The sequence below is a fragment of the Netta rufina genome, assembly GCF_964035555.1.
Source record: "Netta rufina genome assembly, chromosome: 6".
Classification (NCBI taxonomy): domain Eukaryota; kingdom Metazoa; phylum Chordata; class Aves; order Anseriformes; family Anatidae; genus Netta; species Netta rufina.
Genome location: NC_140129.1, coordinates 15,502,606 through 15,526,151, shown reverse-complemented (window position 1 = coordinate 15,526,151; position 23,546 = coordinate 15,502,606). Strand labels below are relative to the sequence as shown.

Genomic DNA, 23,546 nt, shown 5'->3' with positions numbered 1-23,546 from the left:
ATGCATCACCAATAGAAAAAAGTCTGAAATAATAACAACCCCGATTAAGTGCTTACCATTCAAAATTTCCTTTAGATGTCTAAACCATGAATTACAGTGATCTTCACTTAAGTTGTTTAAATGGACAGCACAGTCCGTTAGTTTATTTTCTTCTTTATGCAAGCATTTAAAAATAGTGATACCCAATAAAGTACCACCTTTTTTCTGTCCCACAAAACGACGGCGTTTTAGTTTGACTGAAAATACATCCTTCATCTCAATAATCTCCTCTTCATCCTGTAGAACCGTACTGGAATCACCTGTAAGGAGGAAAAAAAAGTTACCAACTAAGAGTAATATCTAATCAAAATAAGCAAACAAAAAACAATACTGTTATGGCCTCACCTCTAGTTTCACTTGTTGCATCTGCTCATGCCTATACTGAAACTTATTGCATATCACACGCGTCAATCTCTGATCTCATATTTTACCAACTCTATTATTTAGGTACCCTGCTATACAAATAGCACAATCTCAAAGTGGCTATAGTATCCCTTTTTGATTCAAACAACTAAAACAAATTCGAGGCTCTAAAAAAGTGACACCTCCCCAACTTTTGTGTTGCTATTGAAGTCACAAGGCAAATTTTTCGTTCTCTTCTTCAGAATCACCTCTCTCAGAAATCAGAAAGTGCAATAGGACCCAAGCTGACTATACAAATATAGCTAATTATATATATATTTAATTTATTTTTCCAATTGATACTACAGCTGCCCTTTGGGTTTAGACTAGAAAGAGATCAGAAAACGGCTGTGCAAAACCAGAAAAATACACCAAACGCACATCACCCATTTCATCTTTCATTTTCAAGTTACACGTTTGATTTCAATTTAGAAGACAAGAAAAACAGTTTCAAAAGTGCTTGTGACAGTTCAAAACCCTCAGCCCCAGAGAGAGTTATGTCAGGCTGGAACATGAAATGAAGGCTTTCTTGTATTGGGGTTGACATACACACAGATCCCTGGGTTGCTGATGGTGTCATGCACTAGTTGCAAATGCCTTTTGGAGGTGTAATAATTAAGCCACTGTGGTATAGGCTTATTCTGTTCCTTTTCTGCTCTCTTAAGCTGTAAAACACCCAATTCCTCAAAACTAAACCCATTCAAATACACAGACTGAAGGAAAAAAGTCAACATTCTTATAGGAGTCAGATATTCTGAACAGGAAAAGCAAACTTTCTTTGCTATGTGTTTACAGCAGATGCAATGTGATATAGAGACCAAGAGCCCCTTGCAGACCAAGGCACCAAACTAGAGAGCTGGATTCTTACCAACTCTACATCACTCCTCTAAAACACCTGGGGAGTCTTTGTAGACCTTAAATGAAAGACTTCACAACATCCTCAATCACTTTTCTAGAACTACAGATACAGACCCATTTAAGACCCACCTTGACTATAAAAACAGCATTTTCAAAGGGGAGGTCTACTCATCTTTTTCCAGAAACACTTGTCAGACACACAGACCACTGGACATTCCAGCACACACACAGTGTTTTAGGAACTTGGGTAAGCAGACATATGAAGTATAATAGCAGCTGCCCAGCAGTTATTCACCAAGACCAGTACAAATAAGCTAAACGGGTTTGCTTTTTAAATGTTTTAAATTAAATAAAATTTTGGAATATTAGCTTTGCTGAGAGCATCACTAATTTTGTTGTGCTAATATTATGCGTACAAACCGTAAATAGATTACAAACATTAGTCTATTTGTCCTGCATGAAACAATAAAATGAAGGCCTGCTCCAATACTCTCTTTCTGCTAGCAATTTCCATAATATAACCTTAGTTGTCAGTCAGCTAAGGCCCATTTCATCTTGTCTCTTCATGCTACTACTTCAGCCAGATATTTATTTGCTTTTAAACCTTCCTCTTCCTCTACATTTGTCAAAGTCTTGCGTTGCTTAGATGCACATAAAAATTTTGAAAATTAAAATAATCCATTCTTACTAGGCAGCATTACATTTTCAAAAATAGTATTTTTATTCCAGCTGTTCTACTGGAACACATTTTCAAATACAGCTTGGAGAAGTATATAAACTATAAAGAATGATATAGAGGTGCTCGAAAGAGTCCAGAGAAGAGCAACGAAGCTGGTGAGGGGTCTGGAGAACAAGTCCTACAAGGAGCGGCTGAGGGAGCTGGGCTTGTTCAGCGTGGAGTAAAGGAGGCTCAGGGGCGACCTTATTGCTCTTTATAAGTACATTAAAGGAGGCTGTAGAGAGGTGGGGGTTGGTCTGTTCTCCCACGTGCCTGGTGACAGGACAAGGGGGAATGGGCTAAAGTTGCGCCAGGGGTGTTTTAGGTTGGATGTTACAAAGAACTTCTTTACTGAAAGTTGTTAGGCATCGGAATGGGCTGCCCAGGGAAGTGGCGGAGTCACCATCCTTGGAGGTCTTTAAAAGATGTATAGATGTTGAACTTAACGATATGGTTTAGTGGAGGATTGTTAGTGTTAGGTCAGAGGTTGGACTAGATGATCTTGAGGTCTCTTCCAACCTAGACAATTATGTGATTCTGTGATTCTATAGGAATACCGAATCATACAAAAGCATCATCCTCAAGTTTTACATTGTAAAGGAAATATTGAATGTGTTAATATGATCAGGACAGGCAATTTTTACTACAGTTGAAAAGTTTTCATGCAAGGCCTTAGGCCTACTGTACAATTTTTTATCTTCCATTTTTACTGAAAATAAGATCATCACAAATACAGTAAAATTTTATTTTAAAAAGAACTCAGATGAAAATTTAAGCCATGAGTTATATGTATATATTTTATATATTTATGAATATGTAAATATAAGTATATTTATAAATATATTGCATATGTTATTATGAAATATCTCTAACAGGTAGTAACAACCAAGTTTACTTTAAAAATAAAGTACATAATGCATTAGACACTTCTTTAAACTTAAAAAAAAAAAAAAAAAAAAAAAAAAAAAAACACAATCAGTTTGTTAGTATCATATTGGTTATTGCTAGCTGTTTCAGGACATTAACTGTCCTCTCACATTACTTAGAAAGATATTGGGTACCATCTGTTCTTGCAAGAGATTTAAGTATACATCTATTAGATATCATGCTATTTATTTAATTCAGTACCCACTTCCCATTGTTGTATCTTCTGAAAAAAAAAAAAAAAAGTCAATTTAATTACAAGGAATAAAGATAATCTCTTCTACCAGGCTGCCCTGTCATCATGAGAGCTGAGAGGGAACCTGTATAAAGTAGGTTACAGGCGTTAGGAAGAGTAAAACTAACAGCACTTAACATTTAACAAAGACCTAACAAAAACAGAATATATGGCACTTAAAAAAAAATTACTATAAGCCAAGAGCTTGTCTAAATCAATCTCAGCACATCTGTCTGATGTAGAGCGTAAACAGGATTAGAGTTGGATTTATCTGCTTGACGCTAATTGTACTCACAGTTTCTGCACATGTCCACTTTTTTTTCCTCCCCAAATACAGCATGAAAAAAGGCCTGCCTGATATACGAATTTCTAGGAAGTTTTATGCCTCAATTTATCCCATCTCTGTTTCTCTGTTTTCAAAAAAAAAAAAAAAAAAAAAAAAAAAAAAAAAAAAAAAAAAAAAAGACTATCCTACATTTTTTTCCTATTTACAGTAATCTAATCTCTTATTTAATAAAAAATTAAGTGTTAAACTAAGTTTTAAACAAATAGAGTATCTCATGTTTAAAACAAAATTGATCAAAACATACAGAAGAAAAAAACAGCACTATAGAAAACAGAACAATTTGCAGAAATGTGTCATTAAAATACAAGTGCAAACACTTCAACAACGTATCATTTATCAGACTGTTATCTGACAATAGAGGGCCAACATCTAGGAGTGGTATCTGAGGACTTAATTTCTGTAACAAATATCTGAGAAATACGTATGTCAGGTGTCTGTATAGTTCAACTACAAGATTTGGAAATAAGGAACATAAGGTTCTACTCCCCTGGTCATGAATTCTTTGTATGACTTTTGGCAACTCACCTAGTCCCACTTGATTCTATAGGTAAAACTACTACACATTTTGTCCTATTAGGCTCTCAAGCTTACTTCATTGATAGTTCATTGCTATACCTGAGTACAGTGTAACATAATAGATAAACAGAAATAAAACCATCAAGATTATACCAAAGAAAATACAGTAGTTATTGCAGTTCTTCTTACACAGCATAAACACTGTTTTCAACACTATTATTCCAAATATACAATAAAATATAGTCGTATTAATATATTTTTAAAAGGAAATAGAATGAAAAGTGAAAACAGTTTTGACAATATGTTCACAAACTTATGCTTAGCAATATTTATTTTAAAAATATAATTTAAAATAATTTAATAATTAATTATTAAATAAATAATTTTAAATAAATTCTGTATAAAACACCAAGTACTAACTTGAGCCCATTCTTCCCATCAGTGCAGTAAGGGCCATGCAACTGACTCATGAAACCACTCCAGAGTTTTCAGCTACTACTTTGGTTATGAAGGACTAGCAATGCGAACTATAAAGGTGAAAGTATGATCATTTTTTGCCAAAAGAGCTAAGAATCACTGTATAGCTCACGTCAGACTATTCAATATTAATTTAAATACACAAAACATAAAACAGAAAAGCTACTTTCAAAACATCTGAATTTTCAATCTATTTCAAAAAAGATCAGTCATGCAACACCTTGGAAGGGGTGGGGGGAACAAAAAAAAAAACCACGATATTATGCCTCCTACTCTCCTTCATAACCAGAGAAAGCAAAACTTCACTTACTGCTTGGCCAGAATATTGAACAGTGAGCTGGGGAGAAGGTGGTAAAGCATGGGCCAGGCTGGGGAAGACCTGTTTCTTTTTGTTTGTTTTTAAGATCACCTTTGTGCTACTCAAGTCCTTTTAAATGGTGTTATAAAGAGATACATAACACAGCCAAGACCATAGTTTAGAAAAATATTTTCCAGATTGTGTGTAATGACCTCCTAGGGAGCTCAGGAAGTATTACAAAGTACTGAAGAGATGCATTGTAGTTCCTCCAGAGCTCGAGAGTAAAAGCAGGGTGCAGCTACTACCTTCATCTTTTAATGCCACCTATTTACTTGCAGCAACAGCTGTAACCCTTCAGGGCAGAAAATTGAGCTTAAAAGCATCTGACAGGAAAACGACCGATTTTCATTCTCCTTTAGAGAATCTCAGGGTGAAGTGATGTATTTTGCCAAGCCAATGCAAAACCGTGCCATTAATCCCCCTTCCAATATAGGCACCTACCACAACTGTGTAGTCCAGCCTTTGTTTTGTGTCTGGCACTTGACAAAACCAAGTTGAGTCAATTCAACTCTCTAAAGTAGCATAGATTGTCCATTTTATTTTATTTTTTTGCTGGCTTAGTCTTCTGACAAGTTAGTTAATGCAGTCATTTCAACACGAGTCCTGCAACCAGAAATGGCTCAAAGTCATAAGAATACACATAGCAGGGAAGGAGGAAAGACTGGAACTGTCTCTTTTCATCAGCATGAAGTCAGTGTGGCTTGGGCCAACATGCTGTGCGCGTTAACTTCTAATTGCTAATTCCTCAAAGATCATCAACAAGAGTCAGGAAGAACTGGGAAAGATGCACACTGATTTTTTAGAACTCTATTTACGTGTTATTAAAAATATATATAATACTCAGAATAAAACTCTAAGTCTATAATGACACAGTGTGTTGGGCAAAAAATTACACATTATTTTAATACAGCAGCAAAAGGCATCATGATAATTGTTTACTATTCATGTTCAGCAAAGTTACCCCAAAGAAGGAAGCATGGCTGAAATTACCAGCCAGCAGGTCACTCTTCTCTATACAATGCTTTATTTCTGTGTATATCCAGGAGTACATTCCTGTATATTCATACAGGCATAATGTTCCTAGAAATAAAAAGGTTATGACAGAATACTTTCATAATGCATTAGGATAGTCACCTCAAAAGTCCCTACTTCCATAAGTCCCTCCCATGGTATTTTAGCACAACTAGTTTAATATAAAGCAGTCCAAGAAGCAGAGGCAAGAATCCTTGACTCATGACTTCAGTTGGTTGCTTCCTCCAGCCTTCTCCCCTCCTTTTCCATCTCTCTCCATGTTCCAAACCTCTCTTTCCACAGGACTCCTTCACCAGTTGATTCTGATCCCTGCCCTCCACCACATCTTTTAAAAACTAATCATCCTTGTCTTTCCAAATATCCTAAGGCCTTCCTTCTTGCATGAGGCTCAGTACACATCAGTCCCCAAAGCTTTCACTCACAACATGTTCCATGAGCAGCAAAACACCTTCCTCTCAAACTACAAGGTAACAGTAAAACTTCGTCAGCAAATACACCAAAATTCATAGTTTGAAAGGAAGCCCAATAGTTTCTTGAATAAAGACATGAGCCGAAAAACAGCTCCACCATTATGTGATTAAAACTTAGCACAAGACCTAGCATTTTTTCAGACAAGAAGCTCCGCCTTAAGGAAAAGTTTCCCCATCATTCTCCAACAAAGGATTTAAAGGAGATTATGAAATGAAAAAATAATCTCCAAAGAAGATCTGCTGGGAATGATGCTGTAGAGAACAAGGGTAGCTGAAAGGAAGGGAGGCAGAGAGACATTCTGAAACTAATGCACTTGAGAGGGGACATGCGAAGTCTTTGCTTTTTAATAGTTACATTTTCTCATTAACATCACATTAAGAAAGAGGTCACTGAAAATAAATTTACTATAGAAAGCTCTACGTTTTACATTAAGAGTATGGCCCACATACTGCCTGATTTCATAATACAATTGGAAAAGTAGCAGCAAACCTTTCACAAAGTGCCTGAAACTCTGTGGTGTTTACTGTAAGAAGTGGAAGGAGTTGTGTGACAAACGTCCATGCAGTTTGCATCCTTTCGTAAAGCCTCTGCAGACACAGGCATCAGATAAAATGGATAGTTTTACAAAGACCACTAGCACCACTATCATATAATGGAATTAATTAAAAGAGAGAGATCTGTGAAATAAAACAGAAGACTGGGATCTAACGACATGTGATTTAATACAACAGGCTACCAGAGCTGAAAGGTACTAAAGAAACCCCAAAGAGGAAACATGAGCTTCATTTCACACTCTGTTGAAAGATCTCACATATACACACCATTTTGTACCTCCTAATTTGTGTCATAATCATGACAATTACTTCTGCCATTTCAGAAAATAATGATGAAAAATTGAAATCACCTCTTATGCCCATATGACATCACCAGGTTTGATCAATTGCAAGTTAATAATTAATTCTACTTGCACTCTTACTGGCAAGGTATTTGCTTCAGCCTCAAATACAAATTTACAAACCATCCAATACTGCTAAATACCAGTGACATTCAGGAAATTCAGCATGCCTCAAATATCTGAATTTTCATCTTTTCTGAAAAGATTTTTAAGTTAACATTTTTTTAAGAAACAAAAAAAAAAAAAAAGAACAGACACATCCCATTCTAAACACCAGACAATTCCCTTCCATAAGCTATTGGTAATTAATGCATATTAGCAATTCATGCTTTTAGGTACTGAAGCACAGCTATCAGCTGCTAGATAAACTCATCCATGAACCTCTCATTGATTAACAGCTACATGTTCGGTTTTATGCTCATTGATCTTTAGTTTGTTTTTCTAGGAGATTTCTTCATAAACTCAGCCATCCTTTGTATCATACTGCCTGCACCTTCCACACTCGCCCAAGGATAGGAGATGGCAGCAGCACCACCAAAATCCTCTGGCAACCATAAAACCCTTCTCTCGCCCCCAGTTCACTTCAGCTCACTTGCCACATAGGAATAGGAAGAATGTAAGACTACACCACTTTGCCTGAAGGGATGAATGAATCCCATTTTGTTCATGTAGACCAGACTTAACAGACTTAAAAGAAACGCAAAGAAAAAAAATAAAGTTAGATATCTTTATATTTTTCCCCTTGCTCTTAGTGAAAATGTTCATATTACTCTAATTAACCTTGCAAAACATTTTTGGCATATTAAAAATATATTTTATACAACATGATATATGTTTAGTATGAAACATAATTGCTTAGAACACAATACAAAATTTAAGGTATACTTAGTCAAGTTTTCAGTATACAAATGAGTCCTTTGTACAAAGAAGAAAGCTTTCAAAATACAACACTCTAGAATCTTTCTGGTATTACTGTCATTGTTAGTACAGGGAATTTGCTACATTTACAGTGATGCATAATCCTGTGACTGAGGAAATTACATTCTCAGACTTCATCAATTCTATGATTTTGTTTGTAGCTTAACATGATGACAAAGCTCTCACAAAAGATTTGATACCAATATGATGTGACACAACTGAACCAAACCTTAATTTCACTCACAGTAAGAAATCACAGGATTAAGTAACACTGTGCAGTCTTTTAGAAAAGTTTATTGCTTCCAGATGGATGCAAGTTTCCTTTCAGCACTGATTTTATCTTCTGTACACAGGGTGCCAATGCTACTATAAATATAGACAAAATGTAGTTATAAAGATAAATTATTAAAATATTGACATAAACAGGCTTATACAATACTGCCTCTTTCCACAGAGGGCAGCTACATTAGAGTGATGCATATATTACAAATGTTCAACATTAAAACATGCGCACCCATTTCAGAAATTACAGCCCATGTATGAACAAGCACAAATTTACAAGGTATCCATAAAATGACTTCTAATTCAAACTGCGTGCTCTTTGCCCCACGTTGTGTAGTGCCATGTGTTTCACTGCATGGTGCACACTACCAAGATGTCCACCTGTGCCCATGTAACTGTGCAGCAAGCTAAGTATATGCTTACTTCATTTAGCAGCAGAACTGTTGAATATACACCGTAATAATACACGTATGTTGAAATTAAACTAAAATTGTAAATAATAAATGTATGCTCATTAAATTTCAAACCATGTGCTCAAGACACTGGCAAAGTATATGAACAGCTCTATAAAATATTTTAATGAAAAAAATGAATTGTGGGGAATAACTGATTGGACTGTAAGAAAATCATATACAGTGTTATTTTGGAAATCAAGATACACTAAAAAATTATGGGGGGGGAAGCTGGTACTTTGAGTTGTTTTAATATTTTATGTTGTTACACTGTTCAGGAACTGTAAGAATATTGGTAACAAGTTATTTAAAATATTATTTGAAATTATCACGAGATTCTCAAAAATCTAAAGATCTCCATCTTTCTTTAGATTTGTATAATAAGCACTGCATAAATTTGAATAAGATAATTCATTTTTAAATAACAAGCAGGATCCAGAAAATGCTTTATGAATAATATTTTAGCATTAAGTACCATGAAATTCAAAATTAACAACCAGCATAAAAATAACTTTCACTTTTACGTCAAACTGCATTAATATACTAAGTTACACACGGAAATGTATGCATTTTCAGGCAGGCATATCAACTGACACTAATAAAAAAAGAAAAAGACACTAATAAAAAATTCTAAATAAATAAATAAATAAATGAAGCAAAAAACACCCCACAACAGTCCATGACTTATGCTTCACATCTCTGCATGGCTGGTAACCTCAAATAAGTCATCTCCCATGGTTTTTAGGCAAATTGGCAAATTCCTTGTCATTTCAACCTATTACTCTTAACTTTGGTATTGTAACTGTAGCTACATACCACATTTACATATGTATTCCTAATCATAGTCACTAAAGGTGATTTGTACCAAAGCATGGAAACCTAAGGACATTTTCATAGTCTTTTGAATATATTTGGGGAGATAAGTAATAATCACACAAAGAATCACAAGAATGCAGCATGAAAGAGTACCAAGAATTACCAGGATCAAATGGAAATACCACTAATGAACTTAAAATACTCAATTTCTGATGAGCTCTTGCTGTTGGAGAAACATGCATGTCAGATGACAAAAATACTTTTCAAACCTCTATTAAAAAACATGAATTTTTACTCCTCCAAAATGTGAAATGTTAACACCATACCAAATGGTCACACATCTACAGGGACTACTATCACTGCAATGTTTAAGTAAGTATCTCACTTGGAGATCCTGAAAATTTTACTCTTAGCATAAAGATCCTGCATATGGTTGCAGGATCAGAGAGAGATTCACATTCAAAGTACCCATGCAGCCACTAACAGATGCATCTTCAAACTGGATTCAGCAACAGCTTAGTTAATCCACACCGTTACTTCAGAAACACGTCAGCTAGCTACCCCTATCACTAAAATCAAGCTACTCCACAGCCTTTGCAAAAAAAAACTGAGACTAAGAAAACTCAAGTAATGATGTCTTTGACAGGATCTTATGCTATAGATTACAATAAATATGACTCACATCTGCCCTCTTTGCAGAAAGCCTACTTTCACAACCAACAAAGCCAAATGATGATTATCTTAGAGTCTTTACAGCTCTTTCTACGGGAAAAATAAAAATAAAAGTTTGTTGTAAATTTCTTTAAGTAGCTGCAGCTTAGGAAGAGGCATATCAAGAGGGGAACAAATCATCTACTGCTGAAGAAAATACACAAATAGGGAACAACAGATCAGAAAGAAAAAAAAAAAAAGAAAAAAAAAAGAGTAATTCAGAATTGGAAAACTCCAAAACCTGGTGAAGACTTCCAGCAGTGTTCAGAAAAATTCTCAGCACCACTTACTCATCTCCCTCTTCTAAAATAGACCATGTAGTTATCAATAAGGATGGAAAAGTTCAGAGTCTAAAATGGCTGACAGAGAACAAAAGTCTTCATTATGAACATAAGTACCTTGCAGATGGAGGCTAGGCAAACACTGACATACAAATTCTACCAAGAAAGCTTGCTTAATAGTGCAAATACAGGTAGAGTTGCAGACGAGCGATGTGTGTTCTTTTACATAAAATATAGTTTAAATATAACTTAGCTGTTTTCTGGTACGTAAGACCAGCAATATCAGCTCAGAGCAAGAGTCCATCTGTCCCGGTATCCTGTGTCAAACCATAGCCATAAGCAGATGGTAAGAGAAGAGAAGGAATCGAGCAAGCATTTTTTCTATGTCTCTCTAATACTCTTCTACTCCCCACCTGTTTTCATTTGGGATACCCAGAACTGACTGTGGTTTCTAGGTATTTAACAGCTCTCAAATGAGGCCTTCAGTCTCCGGCTGAATCCACAAAATCTTTTAGCATCACCAATATCCTTTGGCACTATGTTTCACAGTTCTGTTGTACTCACTGCATCCTTTTGTTTTGAGCCTGCTTCTTCTTATTTGATACACCTGACTTATTATATTGGAAGGTAGAAAGCTATTGCCGTCTGCTCCCCCCACACCCTATCTCAACTGCCTCTCTGTCAGACCAAAAAGAAATAATCCTTAACATAATAATACATACAACAGTTTAAGTGATAGATGGTATTTTCTTCAGAATAAACTTCTGATTATATACACTAGGAGCAGTCTAACAACAGTTCCTGATCTTAATCAGGATGATGTTAAATAAGAGATGAACACATTACAGTATTGTAATTACTGTTAATTGTATCAACTCTTGATTCACTGTCACATCTGTAAAATGGACATGCCTCTGAAGTTGTGCTGTAGGACAGGACCAACAATATCTAAATGCTTTTCCATTTCTATTTTAACAGTCCACAAACATACAAACTCAATGTTTCTGCTTCTCTGTGTTTGTCCCATGACAGCTTTTTCCCTTCCATACCCTTTTCCAACCACACTGTTAATACCAAAGGTACTATGAACTTTTCAGGCAGCCTTCACTCCATGCATTAGAGAAAGAAAACAAACACCAGAAACATAAAACAAATAGAAACGTATTTAAAGACAGCTTTCTTTTTACTGTAAGTTCATTTCATTAGTCTGCTTCTGCGCACAAACTAGTATTGTTAAACTTGCAAATGCAAAAAAAAAGCAGTATCTGCTTTAAGCAAAACGAACAAGTGTGTATGTATAAATCATACTCTTGGCTCAGTACTGAATTTATGGGTACATTCCACAAGCAGTTTCCATAAAATGAAACCTAAGGATGAAACTTCAAAAAGACCACCTGCTTGTTTCCATCATATTTTAAATAATTAACTCTCCAACAAATGTAAGTGCAAAGAAAATGCTGTTTTGTTTGTTCTTCTGTAAGAAATAAACATTAAAAAAAAAAAAAATCCCACACCCTTAGTTGTTACTATTCCTCCATCACAAAAGATGTATGAACAGAAAAGGACCTGGAGCATCTTCGCAGTTTAATCACAGCCTCATTTAATAAACACATTGCTGTTAAGTGACCAAGAATCATTGCATTTCTTGTGAAACATTCATAAGCATTCTTTTTCCTTCAAAAAAATCAGTACCATGTTAAAAATACATATCTATGTAAAATCTTTTCCTGATTATCGGAACATGTTGATGGTTTTGTGGGCTTACCTCAGAACATACTAACTGCAGAAATTGCTACACAGCACCACAGATCAGTTCAAAGTCTGAAGTCCATGAGTTACCACCAGCTACAGCCACCTATCTGTCTGTGTACTATTGACTAGTGCCATGACAATTTTGATCCCTTGCTAATTACCTCTTCCCCAGGTACATTCACCTTGTAGAGGCAGCAGAGCAGGCCCTCGAGAAGTCCAGAACTACTCAGGTCTGGATCCTTTCACTGCCCTCCCTGGCAGGGCTGCGATGAGCAGTGCACCAGCGAGAAGAGCTGGGAAGGAACAATTTCTTGGTGAACCATATTCAATACACTCAACAGACCAGACAAGGAAACGTGTTATTTTCACATAAAATCCCAGCCACTCATCTAATTTTTTTTTCCATTTTCCTTCTACTTTATTCACATGAGTTGTCATCTAAGTCAAAATACAATTGACTTTTATTTTAAAGCCATTTTCATATGTTACTTTAAGTGAGAATATTTCACTTATTCTGCTTCTGCTATACTAAGCAATACAGAAAAAATATAAAGACAATTTTTAAACATCTGTCAAATAAGTGTTTTTAATGTAATGATGAGCATTTAACTACTCAAACTCAGTATCTGCAAAACAGCATTATATTTAGTCATTAGTATTTATTACTGTTACCCTTAGCATGATCATTTATATGTGAAATTTTGTTTTTCCAAGACTGTCTGCACTGTGTAAAGCTCTGTTTCCAGGATACGTATAATAGTGCAGCACACAACATCTGTTGCTTTGCATTTTCTGAGCTTTGCAAAGCATACTTTCCTATACTCACTTGAGTGTATGAGCTGACAGAAGAGATATATGGTCACAGTTCAAACAAACCGACAGCTACGACAACTACTCCAAACTAAAAAGCCTCTAAGTAACTACCATCTTACATAGCCTGCCGGAACAGACAAAAGCTGGGAAATTCAGAGTTCAGCACTGAATTCTGTTCATGAACTGACCATTTGTTTAGAATTGCAACACACAGTGAGGAAACAGCCACAAGCTAGATGAGAGAACTGCAGGGTAAACCCAGTTACCATACGCTTATGTCAGATTTTATATGTTCTTACATCTACAACTGAATGAGAAGCTGAGGTGGGAGGAATTGCCACCAGACCTTAAACATAAATAGAATTTTATTCCATCAAATCCTTAGAGAAAGGCTATTATAATGCAAGGCTCACATGAAAATTCATACCTACAATTTTTTAAATGCATTTTCTTTTTCAAGCAAACATATTTGTCTTGAGAGAGCTCCCGTGCTACTACTAATGAAAACTAACAATTCCTTATAATGTAAGGAAAGCAAATGGTGGGCCTGGAAAATAATTTTTAATACCTCTACAAGTTATCTTGGGGTCATGTGAATAACTTTTAATACACTCTGGATTTTGAGCTCCCATTTTACATAAAATGAAACACTGTGGTTTACAATATTCTACAAGCTCTGGCTTGCAATCACATTACAAAACCTTCAAATTAGTATGGCTTGAAGCCTATTCTTGGTTTTTGCCACTTAAGGACTTACATATTTAATGTATCAATCCCAAAGTTTCTAAGAACTACATCATCATACATAGATATAAGTTCTGTGTTTTGATTTTGTTTTCTTTAATCTCTAGCATTCATAATATACTGTTCAATATTTGGAATTTACCATACACACTACACAGAAATACTTGTTAACATTCAGCTAGGATGACAAATACAAATCACAAGGAAAAAAAAAAATCATAAAACAAATACCCACCTATGAAAAAAACAAACAGGATATTCTTCAATCCTAAAAAGACACACACTAGGAAAACATGGGGAAGGAATCAATTCAGAAGCCCACCCTCAATCCCTACATAAACATTTCAAAACACTCCCACTTACAAGCATGATAAAGACACACATACAGCTCAAGAGTTTAAACAAATGTGTTCGTCTCCAGGCACCAAACTCATTCCCAAAAGATAAACCTATAGACTACTTTTCTATATCAGACATGAACAACTCCTGAAAGCTAACTAAAAAATGGGGATTTGTATGTTGTAGAGAACACAGCATGGATTCTTCTCCAAAGAAGAAATGGCACTGTTGGCAATTCTAGCACCATAAAAATTCCAGGTTGGGGGGACATTTCTTGTTTCTCCACTGGACTTTTGGATTTTTTTTTCCTCTCATTTTTAATCACTCCACAAGGACGCACAAATAGCAAAACAGCAATGTTGAGACATTACAAGGAGCAAAAGGTTCTCATTCAGTAGAAGCAGTGCATTTTTAATCTTCATAGTTTAATAATAAGAAAATACATTAGGTTTTTAGGTTCAACCAAGAAAGACAACTGCATGTTAAATGAGTTGACTTTATTTTTCCACTGGTAAATTTGTCATTGAAAAATATGAAGTAAATTACTTCTAGCTTCATAATCACTTTTGGAATTAATACACTTCTGAATGAAAAGGTGTAACAAGGTGAGAATGCATGTCAATACACAAAGCCAAAGAAATACAAGAAGACTAATTATCTTTCAGAATATTAAGTCTCATACATGTATTTAATTTTTAAAACCATGAACAGTGTCATGTGAAAGTGAATGCTATCCTCATACAAACATACATCATACATTGGAAGCAAAATAATCAGCCACTTATCCAAATAACACAAGTTCAACACACTTTATTTTTTCTTTTTCTTTTTTTTTTTTTTTTTTTTCCTGCAGAGGGCCACAGCAAAACTGTTTGATAATAAAAGCTGGAGTCCCATGTAAACAGAAAATAACATTGTCTTCAACTCTTTATCATAACCTATATAAAATCCAGTTACCCAGACCCATCTACATGTGAAAGATCATTATACAGCATGCCTATTCACCCAAGAGGATGAGCTTCCAACAGGCTAAGAACCCGTTTAGGCTGCCTTTACAGGATCATGACTACACTGCCAGTTGCAGCGGCACACCACAGCTGAGCTTCAGCTGTATTTGCTGCTTCGCTCATTCAGCTTCACTTGCAGATGTGATCCTAAGCTGTTATCACTGTGCTTAACTGAACAGGGGAAGGGTCCCCAAACTGTGAGAAAGGATTTCCAGAACTTCTTCCCTAGTGAAATAGTTTGAGAAATGCTGTCCTTGCACACTGTCTGCACACACAAGTATCTTTGAGACCACCTAAAAAGTGGGAAAGGGGAAGTTCTAGTAATCTACTTCAAGTTGACATACATTTAAATAATAATGAAATTCTATATTAAAAGGTTGATTTATCACCTTCACAGCTGCACTTAACTCTATAGCATGCCAGAGTATGATGAAACCCAATTAAATCAAAAAATAGAGAGTTAACGTCTGTGAAACAGGAATCAATTTAGAAAAAGATCCCAGTGTAATGCAATTCTATAGGAGTCCCAGTAGTAAATGACAAAAAGGTCAAATTTTGAAAGGAAACAGCAGATACCACCACAAAACTAGCAGATGTTCCTAAAGGATCATCTGTACAAAAACATAAGCATATGTGAGAGAAATCCAACACTATCATGAAATCAGTTGGTGTCTAACATAATAGCAGTTCCTTATGGCAATATGGTAATACATGTATCAGATACTCAACACATTATGGCTTTTTGTCTGCACATACTGTTACAACATAAGTCATAAAAACCAAGACCACTGATTTTCTTGAAAGGAAAACATTAGATCCATGATCCACAAATGTTAAGGTACACAAAGACTATCCAATCCTTCAGGTTTATGCTCACAGATTTGCAGCTATTTAGGGTCATAAATTGTCTAAGAAAGATACAAATATTTCTTAGAGTACCACACATACTGAAATAGAAATATGCCTCTAAAAACAGGGCCTAATATAGTTGTGTATACCTAAATGAAACAGCAAGAAAAAAAAAAAAAAAACAGATTCCTTGTCTCCAGTGCCTGTTTGCTTGTTTTGGCATAAAAGTGACAACAGCCATTAGATACCTGCTGTTCTCGTTTTATGTAACAAATATACATTTTTAAATAAATATATGTAGTTAACAAGGCATCTACGATGAAACAAAAGTTGTTTTCCTAAGTTTTGTTTATTTTGACTCCTATAAGGACAGACTTCCCTGCTTTATTTCTGTTTCATATTTGCAAAAGAAAGGCAGAAAGGCCTTAATCTAAGCACATCTTTTGTCAAAATACAAAATAAGAAACTGCAAAAGAACATCATATCCTGAATTCCAGCGTGATCAGGGAGCACAATCCCCACTGCTGTTCCATGCAGGTACTCCAGAACCTCACTCCACACACACCAAGGAGAGAAACAGCTGCAGGCAAAGAAAGCAAGTGGTGGCCTCGGGGTCTGAATGGACAAGCTATTTGTAAGATTTTGTATTTATTTCCTGAAGACATTACTTAAAAAAAAAAATTATATATATATATATTTTAAGGCATGTTTTCCAGAGTTCTGATTGTTCTGTAGTTTCTTGGACATTTAAAGAACACTGCTCCTAAATGAGAGGGACAACATGAAAGAAACCACACATTGTCCAAACATTTGGGAAGGGGTGGCTAGTGCTCCAGACAGACTTGAGTGGTCTGATCAGAAAGAACTGCTGCCATGTGAGTAAGCTACACCTGAAAGTCAAGATAAGCTGGTAACGGGGATGATATGATAAATAGGGATAAATGGGGATGATATGATAAAAATGATGACCAAAAAAAAGATTGCAACAGCATCTAGAATGTGAACAAGGCAGATAAAATAGCATTTCTCGAAGGCTGAAGAACAGGACAATTGAGAAACTGAGGTACAAGACTTATGCTTAGGAAAGGAATTTGTGAACTTTTTTTAATGGTTAGAAAAGAACTTTAGTTACCAATGAAGAAGGGACACTTAGCCCTGTACCACGGACATCAAAACAGCATTAGCATGGATATCAAAGACTGGTGAATATATAAACATTTTTTTTTTTTTTTTTAATGTATACGCCCAGATTCTTCCAAAGGAAACAGTTAACTCATGCACACCTTTGCACAGAAAGCACAAAGAGTTAGCAGTTACTCTCTGAACAGGAAACTGATAAGTTGGTTTTTTGTTTGTTTGTTTTAAAAATATTTTAGCACATGAATTTGCATCCTACCTCGTTTTACCTCGCCACTTTATTATGCTTCCTCTGACTTTTCCGCTTTTCCTGCCCCGTATTTCCAGGCCCTGTACCCCACAGCATGATCCTGCAAGCTGACCAACAACTGTGGTTTCCCCTCCATTTCCTGGTGTCCCCCTACATTGCCCCTAAAGCCCCCCCCACACCTGTGTGGCACCTCAGCTCGCCAGGCAGGAGGAAACAAGGACGAAAGCTGAGCTTTGCCTTGCCAACAGTAACAGCACAGCAAAACCTAATTATTCCTTAGAGCAACAGGAGAATGAAAAAATAAACAGAAAACCCACCACCTTTGGCAAGTCGAAAACTCTCCATTTTATGGGCTACCGGAGCTCTACGATAATAAAACCCACAATATCAGCAACAGAAATACATTTCTATTAAAACTTAAATGCCATGAAAAAGAGTTATTACTTATGTGAAAGCTGAATGACTTTGGGATCCTGTTAGCTCAAACTCACGTCACACTGTGAAGAAAGTCATGAACACATGCTGTTTAACATGCATGTAAACCCAAACACACAGCAATGCAATTTGCAAGACCTAGCAAAGAAACTTATTTTCTGGAACAAAGATTTCAATATCTGCTCTTTTTGGATAGAGAGAATCAAAATACATACAAAAGCCCCTATTAGATGTCCAGGGTATGTTAATCCCTTTTAACATGTTTAGAGAGGTGCATAAACATGTGAAGTATAGGAAAAACAGCAGAAAACATGAAGCAATGTAAATTGTTCCACCAACAGCTAGCCATGGACTCTCCCAGACTGACCGGCTGATGAAGGAAAAAAAGACACACAGAAAATCAAGACATTATGTCTAGAAGTAGCCTCAAATAACAAATGTATTTCCGAGACTGATAATATACTCAATTTCCTTAAATAGTTTTTTTTTTTTTTTTTTCAAAAAGTTAAAAATTAACATTCTTCCTAAGAGATATACATTTTATGGACTTCCCTGAAAAAGATTTGAGTCTCTTTCATGTTTAGACACTTTGGGATTGTTTAAGACTGTATGATTTTTTACTTCAATTTATATCTTAAAACCATATATCCATGTGATAAATACACATCACACTCTCAGTTATACTTTGCATTTTTATGCCTTTTCCTACTTGGACAATACATAAGCAACTTAGAGAAATTATGTTCTCTACACATCAGGCAGAGAATCAAAAGCTTTCAGTTTGACCAACGTACAACTTTGGTAATTCACGTTTTGTAACAGCCAGTTCCCATTTCCATTATTCCTGTCTGACCAATAGACTGACAGATGTCTTACTTTAGAGATCCCAAACAGACTATTGGTATCTATTTCACCCACATCTGTTCCTAAATAGCCTTGGCAGCAGGCCACTATGCACTCGGAATTAATTTTAAGTCCTTTATTGCTAACTCTTTCACTGTTTCAATACATCAGTGATTTTTTCCTTATTGCTGCACTTACATAAAATATTTATAAATTCTTATTTTAAATGCATATCAAGAAGATTATACTATATATAAACTACACATTGATCTTTAACTCATGATAAAAATATATAGTCAATAATACGCTGACCTCGTGATTGCTCCAGAGATATTACTTCCTTGTCAGTCAATTAATTTAGAATGTTGTATTCAATTACTCATATTAAAAAAAAAAAAAAAAAAAAAGTTTTTATCTGACAGGTTTATTACCCAACTACTCAGTCCAGCCTATATGTTGTCAGTCTGAGAGAATGGATTCATATACCTTTGAGTCAAGTACACTGCACACACAACAAGCTACACTTATAAAAAGGTTTTTCATAATTATCAAAGGCCTCCATGCTTCCCATACTGGTGAAAAACTGAGTCAGTGCTGTTGTCATTCCATTTCACAGAATTGTCTAGGTTGGAAGAGACCTCCAAAGATCACCTAGTCCAATCTCTAGTTTCCTATCTGATAGAAATCTGCTGAAAAACTGCAATTGCCACTGAGTTTCACAGTTGAAAAGTCTTCAAAAAGATGCTGCAGGCTTTAAGGAAGTATCAGGATTAAAGTTCTCATTCACATTCAACAGGAAAAAAAAAAAGAAAAAAAAAAAGTCATATTGGAAGAACAGAATAAAGAAAGCTGACCTGTTCCAAAATATATATAATACCCACATCCACCACTGCTAATCCCCTATATTTTCTTAGCTTTTAAACTTTAGCCACAGTGAAAAAATACTGCACTCTGAGCATCTCTTCTTAAATGCAAATAATTATTTTTTCTGTCATTCTGTCAAGTGTATTATCTCCTGGAAATTTCTAAAAATCACAGCTAATATTTGGATCTGTTTTTCATAGAATCACTTAGGTTGGATAGCTTTCTCTGCTATTGCTTTGCAGCAGCATCCAGACTCAGAAGCCCTACAATTTGAGCTGGATTACGAACGCAGAGAGAGGTCTTGCCTTTCCTTAACTTCAGTGATGACTTTTATGGCATAGGAAAACCACGTGGAAAGAAATGAGTAAAAACCAGTAACGGCTGCCTGCAAGCTCTGCTTTTCATCCCAGCATCCAATGCATCATTAAAAGCAAGTGACCTGGCAGGTGTCAGAGAGCAGCAGGCTGCTGCGAGAAGGGGCTGAGCTGAGCACCCCCGGGCACAAACAGCAGCCTCGTGGTGGGGCAGCCAGGCCCTGTACCACGCTGCCCCCTCGACCATCCCCTGCATCCTCACCCTCAGGCCCCAGGCTCAGGCACTGGCCCAGACCTTGCTTCTGCCCTAGGCTTTGCTATCACAGAGGATGCAGGAAACTTGCAATGGATCATTCTTATTGGAGCAGAGAGGTAACAAAAACCCTCTAGGAGACAGCTGCTGCAGAAAGCAAGGGGAGAGTAAAGAAGGGAGTTTGCTGGGTAATCACATTGGCCAAAAGCTCCACAGAAACAGTGCGGCGGGGCAGAACTGTGCTCATGTCAGGGTTTACATGAACAAACCCAGGGAAAGCAGATGTCATGTACTCGGGAACATTAAGCTGCATCTCTGAGCTGAAAGAGCCAAGGCAGAACAAGCTGCCTTATAATGGGAAACAGAACTGCAGATAACCAACAAGGACTTCATCAAGACAGGAGTACCCTTGGCAAACTGCTGAGGTGGGAGGGAAGAGAGGAGAAAGAGACTACCTGGCACTCCTCTGACTTGACTGCCATAGAAGAAAGGTCTTGTCCTAAAACAGGAAGAATTGGTACATACAGGACTAAGCAGGAGACATTTAGTGTCAAATTCAGGCCACCTGGCAAAGCATGTTTTTGAGCCTAAGGTAAATTACATTATGAAGCTTTTGGTCTGGAGAAAGTATGCTTAAAGCAAATCCCAGGGGAATGGACCACTGAGAGTGATACATGCTGTTCAGGCAGCCGTCAGCCATCTCTTGTACCTTCACAGCTCAGGCCATGCACCGCACCACTGCACCGTGGTCACACAGAATGAGGCAGTCACAGGCAGCTCCTGCAGCACCAGCATGACTCCCACACTCACGACACCCCCTAGTAATTGCTTCTGAGATACAAGAATGTGGGCGAGAAAAAACATCCAAATTCCAAAATCCCTATTTGACCTCAGCAATTGCCAAACAAATACCATCCTGGCCTCCAGCATCCAAGATAGAAGGCAAAACAGACAAGCCCTCCACTGGATCCATCCCTGCAAGGGCAGCAAGCTCAGCACAATGAAATCCTCAGCTACAACTGAGCTCATCTACAGACAGTCAGGCATGCACAGAGCTGTGCCAGCCCACGGGAAGGAGTCTCAGGTATTGGCATCTATTTAATGCATGTGCACTAAAAGTCCAAATCCTGGTATAATTGACATCAACTTGTCAATGCTGCTTAGTTCTGCCATCTGCAATATGTTTGACTTTATACACAGAGTACTTTATTACTTCACAGGAACTAGGAAAATCTCCCCTTGTCTGTGTAAGCAAGCTCAGGCTGAAAAGTTCTTACACAAAGTAGCAGTTTAGGGGGATTGACCTTTCATAGAAAAACAAAAAAAGAACAATGTATTCCCATCCCTGTAAGCATGAAGCTTACTGAAGTTCATTTTTCTTGTTTGTACCTTAAAATCCACCACTGGTAACAATTTAAAAACAATCATGGACTTATAGTTCCTGATATATGACGATTCAAGCTACATTAAAGTAGCTAGCACATAAAATGGCAATCAAACTAGAGCGTTCCACATGGAACTAAATAATTCACAAATTACACTTCAGATCATGTACATAGAGACCTGTAGGTAGTCCCAAACAGCGAGGAGGAGAGGCTACAGAGTTGTGCGTTACTGAAACTGCCACACTGGCTGCACAAAAGGAAGGTCTGTACAAACATCAGCACAGACTAAAAACTGAACAGCCCTGCAGAAAAGCAGATATTTGTGTCTTTGCACAACACAGCATGAATGTGGTTACACTGTTCAGAGGCCAAGAGCCAGCAGCTGTGCATGGCACCACATGGCTTGGTTTGAGTAGCTCTGCTGTCCCTACATGCTATGTGAAATGAAGTGTAACCTCAGCTCTGGGTATGAGTACTCCACTGCAACAGAAGCACGGGAACAACTGCCTTCCACACAGCTCTGGAGCCACATCTTACCCGTACAAAGTTTTAAGATCCTTCAGAAGTAATGCTAAACTGAACCTGGAGTTTTAGGCCTGGAGAAGCTAACTGAGCCATAACAGCACACAGCTGTGCTGTCTGGAAACTGCATTGCTGAAACACAGCTTCAACTTATCCTTCACGTAAGCACTGGGAGGTCACTGCGGTACACAGGCACTGCTAGGAGTACGTGCGCAGTTTTGAAAGTGACTATGTTTTCAGAGTTTCCAGTAGAAAATAAATAAATAAATAAATAAATAAATAAATAAATAAAGACTATCTGTGTAAGTCTGGGGAGCGTTCCTTTCCTTCTAAGCTTTGGCACGAACTTTGTTTCACTTGACCACATCCTACAACGCTGCACCCTCAGGGCACGTCACATGTCGGGGCCAGGGAAGGCGCCCCAAGCCCCCGGGCACCCCTGGGCGAGCCGATGGCACCCAGTCCTCTCACCGGGCTGCGGAGGGGCTACGGGCACACCCCGTGCACCTCGCGTTTCTGCACCCCCCGCTAAGCAGCACAGGCTCTCTGCAGGATTAGGTGCTTCGGGTCCAAGCCGCTCGTTGCGCTCTGAGCTATTTTATTTCTTTCTTTTTATTAAGCACCAGGACAAGCCCAGGGGGAAGAGGAGCTCAGAACCCCCTTACAGGCGGCGGTTCGCGGTAACCCCGTGCCGGGAAGCCCCGATGCCCTGCCCTGCGACAACGGGCTCGGCTCGGCTCGCCCCCTGCCCCTGCCCGACAGCCCCTGCCCGTCCCACCTGCGGGGCTCTCGGGCACGATGGGGCTCCAGCGCAGCCGCCGGGCGCTCAGCACCACGTCGCAGCTCCTCTTGCCGATCTCGAAGATGCCCCGGAGGAGCGGCTCCTCTCCCCGCTCGGCCGGCGAGGGGCTCGCCGCCAGCGGGGCCACCCTGCGCCGCCGCTCCTCGGTCCCTGCCCGCCGCTGCGGCCGGAGGAAGGGGCCCGCGGCGCCCAGCATGGCGGCCGCGTCCCACCGCGTCCCGCCGGCTGCCAGGGCAGCGCCCGCTCCGCTCCGCCTCCGGGCGGGGCCGCGGCCGCCCAGGGGAGGGCGGCAGGGGACGAGGCTCGGCCCTGGCCCTGTCAGGAGCCGTCCCCGGTCGGAGGCAGCCCCTGGCCGCGTCCCGCTCCAGTACGGAACGAGTGACATTGGGCTGCCGGGCGCCCTAACGCAGCCGGCCCCCTCCGGCTTCTTCGTGCCCAGCTGCTTTCACTCCCCTCAGGAGGGCCACAGAGATGCTCCAGCTGCCCGCGTTCACGTAAGCCCCCTC

The 23,546-nt window shown here is 38.2% G+C and overlaps 1 protein-coding gene across 1 annotated transcript in view; it reads right to left on the bottom strand.

The window, feature by feature from the left end:
• CERKL (CERK like autophagy regulator) overlaps positions 1-23,236 on the bottom strand; it is a gene marked incomplete at both ends in the record, with an annotated part of 52,038 nt that extends 28,802 nt beyond the window's left edge. Inside the window, 2 exons of the mRNA XM_084288815.1 lie at positions 57-299; positions 23,017-23,236. Coding sequence (XP_084144941.1) covers positions 57-299; positions 23,017-23,236 — 463 coding nt within the window. The remainder of the gene's footprint in view (positions 1-56; positions 300-23,016) is intronic.
• Positions 23,237-23,546: the final 310 nt, after the last annotated feature.